The following is an 8,320-nucleotide window of genomic DNA, read 5'->3' as shown; positions in this document are numbered from 1 at the left end:
TGCACAAGGTCCAGTCTGCCTCCATCGCTGAGGGGCTGCATTCTAGTTTAACCCTCAGAAGCCTCCTTACCTGTAATGTAACTCAAATAGGAATCACTGTACGTACAGGCCCTAAATATCATTTTATATGCAAAAACCCCCAAATAAGAAGACGTTTGTGGTGGTTACTCTTAACTTGGAAGCTATATAGCTCATGTAACATTGAGAATCACTGACTTAACACTAAAGCTTTTTTCCTTTCTTTCAAATTTTTCTAAAACCCACATAGAAGAGCCACTCCTGTTTTCTACCTGAAGATAGTTCAAGTAAACTATTATTATATCAGTGTTGAACAAAACCAATACAAAACTGGTACTCGTTAAGTCTTGCCCATTTTTATTAGCAGGAATCTTGAATTCAACATGGCTTTTTAAATTTCTTTATTTCATATACACATGAGCGATTGTGGCAGAGAAATAGTGACAAAAGGCACAGTCAACAGGACCAGTTATTAGGTTTTCAATTATAGCAGCAAATTTGAAAATAGTCTTCCTTTGAAAATCTAACAGGTACCTAAAATATTACTATAGACATTATCCACTCAACCAATGAAGACACTGTAAGGAAATATGTCTGGTACATTTAAGGAGAAAAAAAATTGGTGCATCCTAGAAAAGCAATGCCTCAGGCAGCTTCTCCAAGGGGTGCTTCCAGAAGTGTCCCCAAATGTGAAGACCACCTTTCTATTTAGTTTTTCATTCCATAAATGAAACATAATTGTTATAATCAGCTGATTTCTGAATCTTACTTAGACAACATTGCTGTCTCTACCGAAATGAAAAGTATCAAATCTGCTGGCAGTGCATCTTACAGTACTGTCGACACCGGCCATTTTTAAGGCTCAGAGAATATGTCTTCAAAAGGTTTTTTTCACCCAATTTCAGCAAACTGAGCATTTCAAATAAATCATGGAATGCTAATCGAACGAAAAGTACCAAACCTTTGATTCCAGAGCAGTTTGCTAATTACTAAACCATGGAACAAGTCGGAGATACATAAACGAGCCTTCCTGATGTCCGCGTATTAAATACGCCTACAAGCGGTCCTACTCTCAGCACCCGGGCCTGGACATTTTACTGCAGCGTTAACTGGGGAAGGGCAGCACGCAGTGCTTTCCATTCAACACTGAGTTTACTTTCTTGACAATGTCTTGTCAGCTCTCAACTCATACTCTGGAGTGCCAGCTCGTTCTTGTTTGTCCCTTTGAAAATGACCTAGTTAGTGTTTGACCTGGTGAAGGGAGAGTCTCAGGTAACAGGAGAGGAGTTTATATATAGGAATTGATGATACGGATATACTAACAAATCCTCTTAAATAAATACCATGGTAATCGTCTTTTCAGCATCGTAGGTCCACATGCATTAAAGTAGCATACTAGTTATCATGGCACCTTATCTGTTAAGATTACTAAAATTCATAACAAACTAAATTTCACACACTAAATACTGCCACATGGCTTGGAAAAGTTTCCTTTTCTGCAAAAGGAAGATGAGAATAAGTTCCCCTAAGACACTAAGCTGTAACTCCAGATTCTGACCTGTGACAGTATTAGCCTCTCCTTTCTTTCCTTTAGCTCGTCTTACATCAAGGCTATGGCAAGACAGTAAAAATAAGCACAAAAATTAATGGATAAACCAAAATAAAAATAAACTTCTTTAGCAGGTAATGGCTTGGAAAGAGGTATTTTGGAAAATAGTCACAAAGTACAAAAATTTGGTTAGCACATGTAGGAGTTGATGTGTGCTTAGAAGTTTGGGTTCAAAAAAGTTAAGTCCTTCAATACAAAGTAGCTTATCTGATCCCTATATAAAGACAGAAAGGTTTTTTTCTCCTAATTTAATCTTATTCAAAATACTGCTGTTCATCATTCGCAAATAAAACACTGACAGGCTCCGAGCAGACAATCAGCATAAAGGTACACCTCTTCCAGGACATTCTTCACACGCTGTTTGGATCCTACTCCTACAACCTTGTTCTAGCATTTCCTCCAGGAAACACTGCTAAGATGCTGCAAGTGTTTGCTAACAAACTCCCAAGGGAGGCTGAGACCTCTGGTGCAGAAATTCCAGCTGAGGCCCAGGTAGGATTTGGGAACCTCAGACTACTCGCTTGATCAAGAACTGTCAACATACCGGAGGGACTCTGAGTGAAGACATCCTCTTCACCTCTCTTAAACACCGTATCCACTTTCCATTGCTGCATAACAAATCACCCTCCATTCCGGACCATACCCTTTCTCATGTCACGGCAGTGTAGGTGGCTGGAATGAAGGTGCTGGCGGGGCGGGCTCTCATCTGCGGGATGAGAAGCCACTCACCACCTGTTCAGGTTGCTGGCAGAATTCAGTTTCTGTGGCTGTGGGACTGCAGGTCCCATTCCCTCAGAGGTAAGCTGAGGCAGCCCTCAGCTGCTTAAGGCCATCTGCATGTCTTCTCACGTGGCCTCCATCTTAAACCAGCAATGGTGCCTTGAATCTTGCTTTGAATCTGACTTCTGCTATCAGCTTGAGAAAACTGTTTTGGGCTCACGTGATTAGATTAGCTGCTCCCAGGTAAACTTGCTGTATAACATGATTATGGATCATACTCCCGGGAGACACACAAGGTCATCAGGGGTCATTCACAGAACTCTGGCTCCTCCAAATACATACTATTAATTAGCGCGACCTCCAAACATCTTTCATGAAACCAAATGCGTCTTTGGGACAGCATTGTTGGGAGACAACTTCTTTCATTATTATGACATATTTAAAAGCAGCCCTTTAAAAGTTTTTAAAATAACACCACCTAATTATTTACTAGTGCAACCACTGATTTGAAAAGCCATTCCTTTGTTGAAAGACAAATCCAATACTTGTTTGTAATAGACACGTGGCTGCGTCCTCAATAATCCATTTGCACTCGGCTTTTCCCAAAGCGTTTTCAATTTCACTACCTTACACTGTTGCTCCTTGTCTACAGAGTATGGTACAGGGCATGCTGCAAAGAACACATGAGATTTAGAACCAAGAACCCAGAAATCTTGGACCTCAGAATCCTAGAAATAGGTCCTCAACCTTCTCACCTTTAATACTCATCACCATCTGCATTATGATACATTCTGCATGTCTGCTTTAACCTAATAACCCAAATTCATTATTGTGGTTTCTAAAATGTTGCTATTAGCATCCTAACACAGTGCTGGCCAACAGTACTTTCTGCAACGACGGAAAATGCTAGAGCTGTGCTGGCCAACCTAGTGGCCACGAGCCACACGTGGCTATTGGGTGCTTGAGCTGTAGCTAGTGTAACGGAAGAGCTGAATGTTTCATTGAAATTTGAAGAGCCGCCATGTATCTGGTGGCTACCACACAGGACAGTACACAGCAGATGACAGGCCATGCCTCACTTACCTATAGTCCCACCAGCTGACACTTCCCCACTCACTATTTTGGTAAAAGTGGGTCTGTCCTCTCAAGGTCAAGAACTGACTTTCAGTTCCAGGACTTCTCACCTCTGATCTTCTCTCCTGACACCTCATCCCTAACACGACACTTATGGGCCACAATAATTATGGCTGCTCCTAATTGTCTAGCACAGAGTGTGGGGACAGGAGAGAGCGTCTGACAATGAGACCGTACCTGCTGCTGCAGAAGACTGATGGGAGCACGTTACAGGCTTGCCCTCGGGAGCCTGAAGTTTGGTCAGAGAACACGCGCGTGTGCATGCCCCATAAACAAAACCTCGAGAGCTGAGTGTGTAAGCCCGCACGCGTGTGTGTGTCGGGGACAGTAGGTAAAAGAGGGGCGTCCTCATCCAAACACTGCCTGCCGCCTGCCATGTGCAAGGTACCACTGCAGGCACTTGTAGCCAGTTCAGGGTGAGGGGTACACAAGGGGGTCCTTGAAAGATGGATGAGATCTGGCTAAAAGTGTTTCCAGGAGCAGGCGGGGTGAGCTGAGCTGGGAGGAAACAGGAAAGCAGGAAATGGCTCAGCCTAAAGACCAAGGTGCCCCGACAGATAAGTGGCTGCGGGACCTGTCACCTCCCTGGGTTTCCAGAGTATGGCCTTCCTGAAAGCAGACTTGGCTACTTAGGAAGCGGGTACACGAGGGGACTTTTGAACCCACCTGCACATTTCTACCTCCTGATACTTAGTTGTTAAGCAGTAATTTAGTATGTTAAGCTGGTGCCAAAATTCTATGAAAGGTCACTTTCAAATGAAATCTACCTGTAGGCACTGGGGCCAAGGGAATTTGAGAAGAAAATAAACAGTAAAAAAAAAAGAAAAATAAATGTAAAAACCCCAATAAAAAAACTAACTAGAGTTTGACATAAAAATCATTATTGGAAACGTGACTTTTTAAATCCAGAAAACTACAAATGATTTCACTGTGGAGTAACGTAAATAATTGTACCCCATCAGTGCTTCCCAGCCTTTGTCACCTTGCAACACAGAAAGCGGTGCCATCTGGAAGCCATTTTCTCAGCACAGGTAGCCAGGCGAGGCTCCTCCAGGCTGGCGGCAGCTGGCTGGAGCCTCCAGCCGCTGTGGGATCCAATTTCTTGACTGTCACCCACCGCGACCCACCTGACTTGGGATCAATCTCCTCGCATCTGCAACCCACCCACCTGAAGCGCACGCCAGACTGGTTGGGAACTGATGTTGGTAATTCAGAACTTTGTAAAAGTAAAATGCTTTTGTAAAGATCACCGACTGCTGAGGCTGATAATATCTTTGTTTATAGTAGTAATATTTGGAATTGCATGTTTAAGAGTACTGCTCTTGGAGTTTACTTGTAAGTTCTAATGCAATAGAATAAATCATTTAGGAAAAACACACAACTGCTGCAATACTTTTCACCAAAAACCAATATATTACAATTTTGTTTTTCTTTATAATTAAATCAGTTATGACTAATACAGTAGCATTATGTAGAAAACACTTTGCCAGAACTCATAAAATGATTGCAGAAATATAAGGATTTACAGGAAAAGAGACAATGCATCTAACTCATGGACTAAAGACAAACATTAAAAAAGAAGTTTGTCATCTTACTTATCAGAGGAATGTAACGAGTTACGTCTATGATAATTGGGGTTGAATGCGGCACCCCACACGTTAAAATTCATCAGACTGATTTTCTGTGGCTATCCACCATACACAGTACAGTAAAATAAGCCTCAAGAAGGACATTGGTCTTTAAAATTTTGGCTTTCAGGAATGACAAATGCCTTTGAAAATATTCTGGTCAGAATCAGTGATTACAGCAGTGCCCCCTTATCCATAGAAGACACGTTCCAAGATCCCAGTGGATACCTGAAACCGTGGATAGTACTGACCCCTATATACACACAGTTTTTTCCTACACATACATACCTATGATAGAGTTTAATTTATAAATTAGGCCCAGGAAGAGATGAACAATAACTAATAATAACATAGAACAATTATAACAATAAACTAATAAAAGTTATGTAAATGTGGTTTGTTTTTCTCAAAATATCTTATTGTAGTGTACTCACCCTTCTTTTGAGGTGATACAATGCCTACGTGATGAGATGCAGTGAGGCAGATACTCTCAACCCAAAAGGATGATTCATGTACTGGGCAGGACGGAGTAGGGATGGCACGAGATTTCATCACACTACTCAGAACTGTGTGTAATTTAAAACTTAGGAATGTTTATTTCTGGAATTTTCCGTTTAATATTAGATTGGTGCAAAAGTAATTTTGATTTTTGCATTTATTTTTAACCTTTTAAACCACAATTACTTTTGCGCCAACCTAGTATTTTTGGGCCACAGTTAACTGTGGGTAACAAACCACAGAAAGCGAAACCACAGATAAGGGGAGGAATACTGTAAAAAAGTATTTCATTTAGGAAATCAATCTGTAATCACTCTTAAATGGCAGTGCAATTTGAAAAATGGCATTAATTTGTAATGTTTGCATTTCCAAAGAAAAATATAGAAATAACTTAAAAAAGCAAGGTAATTGGTTTTCAAAAAAAGTATTGATTCAAAAATTTCCTGCACAAAAATACGTACTTTTTAAGTGTTTCTAATAAATTAACTCCATAACATTTTTATGTGTATTTATATATTTATATATATATATAATCCCTGATAATCTATAAAAGAGGGTCTATAATAGTAAAATAAATGAATTTCAAAAGTACCCCCTTCATAAAATGTATTTAACATTATTTTTTCTCAAATTTAAGGAATGTAACAATATGTACAACTCTTATGTATTAGTATAATACCAAAATAGTACAAGTCATATTAACAGGCTGTCATAACTGTAAAATGTTTGAGTCAAGTTAAAATTGGAGGACAGCTTAGGTTCGAATGAATACAATTATCCATGGGAGATTCACTTTCCGAGTGGAAATGACAATCATCTACAGTAGATTTCACAAGAGGTAGTGTTCAAGTAAAAAAAAAAAAGGTACATGCTTCACTATCTTTAATCAATAAATTTACAGGAAAAAAATGTGTTGATTTCTTAGGAGATGATCAGTTGGTGGCTTTTTTAATATGAATCTGAAATACAAAATAGTGAAACGTACAATAAGCAATTTTCAATTCCAACAAGGCCTTAAATATGAAGTCAAAATGTTGTAAAACATGTACAATCTAAGCTGTTTCACTGATGTAATAATATATTGTCTTACCTCATTAAGAATGGCCCAAACAGCAGAATTCTGAATAACTGTAAGTCGAAAGGCTGCAATGGGGTTTAGGCTGGGATCCACCATTCCTTCAGCAACACCGTTCTCAAATTTTCCTTCAAAATAAAAACCAACACTTGTTGGGGGTACTGGAACAAGCACACATCAAACATCACGGACTTAGCAAGAAAGGCAAGCACTAAAAATACCGAGGGTGCCAAAGAAAATGTATACACATTTTAAGAGATGTTATCTACGTATTACTTTTCGAAGTTGAATTGAATTATGGTAGCAATGTGTATTGCAGTATGACGTTTGCTCAAAAGACGGCATTAATCAAATGAATGTTATCGTCACCCTGAGACAGACACGACAGTCAAAAAAAATGATGGAAGCAAGGTTGTCGCTAAGACCATTATGAAGTGGTATTTGAAATTTGAGAATGTGTGGAAGTACAACAATGGAGGTGTGAGTCTGCACCAGAACCTCCAACACGCCTAACAATTGCACGCATTCGTGATAAGTTTTGAGACGCAGGGTACGTACTGTGTATGACGTACATAAGGGGAGACCGGGAGGCCTCGCACAGCAACAAGTCCTGCTCTTCTGCTGTGGTGTTGGAGCAGTTTACACGCTCGCCACAGAAGTCTACCAAACAATGCTCGCCGTAATCAGGAGTGTCTGGACGCTGACGGTAACCACTTTGAGCACCTCTTGTAATTGCAGACGTCAAACGTGATTTGTATTCATCTTTTGTTATTGGTATATATTGAGTATTACAATTTTAATAGTTTTTTCCTTTCTTAAAACGTGTAAACTTTTTTGGGGGGCACCCTCTGTATTTCTAGGAGAGGCCTTCAGACAGGGCATGAATTTTTTTCCTTCTTTTTACTTTTATTCCACTTTTAAGTTTTTCATCAAGTAGTGCACGCTTAAAAATATGAGAAGCAACCCATTTAAAGAGGCAGAGCTATACGTCTCTTATTGCAAATTCAAAACAAGACAAAAATATTATTTGTTCTTACATAAGCAGTGTTTTAACATACAGGCTTTTAGCAAAATATGACTTATTCAAACTTTACCAAAATATACTCTGTACCATCACTCAGTCTGACCACTTTGACAGGTAAGTCAACATTTACAAATTTCAAAGCTTTTTATTAGACATAACAAACAATGGTTGGCCTTGAGCAGGGGCTCAATCTATCTATGTATCTTCTTTCCAAGGTCACATGTAAAAGGAAGTAAGAATATCCCCTCTAGGCAGTTACAATATAAAACTCCATTATAAATGACAAGCTGAAAAAGCTTTCCTGTAAGGATAAGGACCAAAAACTTCTATAAAAGGTAATGTGCTCTGTTCCCAATTTTTCTTGCTGTGAGGAATAATATTCCTTTTAAAAACAAAACCAAAAATGCTGTAGAAGTGGTGACAGGAAAATGGCTGGTTCTGAGCCACATTTCTCTAAGCCAGGGGTTGGTAGATTTTTTTCTATAAAGAGCAGAGAGTAAGTATTTTGGGCTTTGTGGGCCAAGAGGAAAATTGAGGATACCATGTAGGTACTTATATAGAGAAAACAAATTTCCACAAAATTTTTATTGATGAAATTCAAAATATAACAACTG

General features: G+C 39.4%; 1 protein-coding gene across 3 annotated transcripts in view; it reads right to left on the bottom strand.

Moving 5' to 3' along the window:
• Window positions 1-358: 358 nt before the first annotated feature.
• The window catches only part of MGAT4A (alpha-1,3-mannosyl-glycoprotein 4-beta-N-acetylglucosaminyltransferase A), a 95,813-nt gene continuing 87,851 nt past the window's right edge, over window positions 359-8,320 (bottom strand). For all 3 annotated transcript variants that reach the window (XM_074332346.2, XM_074332347.2, XM_019753866.3), the window contains exons 15-16: window positions 6,698-6,810; window positions 359-6,566 (exon numbers count right to left, since the gene is read on the bottom strand). In XM_074332346.2, coding sequence (XP_074188447.1) covers window positions 6,540-6,566; window positions 6,698-6,810 — 140 coding nt within the window. In that variant the 3' untranslated portion in view covers window positions 359-6,539. The remainder of the gene's footprint in view (window positions 6,567-6,697; window positions 6,811-8,320) is intronic.

Source organism: Rhinolophus sinicus, chromosome 2 (assembly GCF_057876585.1).
Source record: "Rhinolophus sinicus isolate RSI-liver-muscle chromosome 2, RSI-T2T, whole genome shotgun sequence".
In the NCBI taxonomy this organism is placed as follows: Eukaryota; Metazoa; Chordata; class Mammalia; order Chiroptera; family Rhinolophidae; genus Rhinolophus; species Rhinolophus sinicus.
The sequence above is the reverse complement of the archived record's forward strand: the minus strand, read 5'-3'. Positions and strand labels throughout refer to the sequence as shown.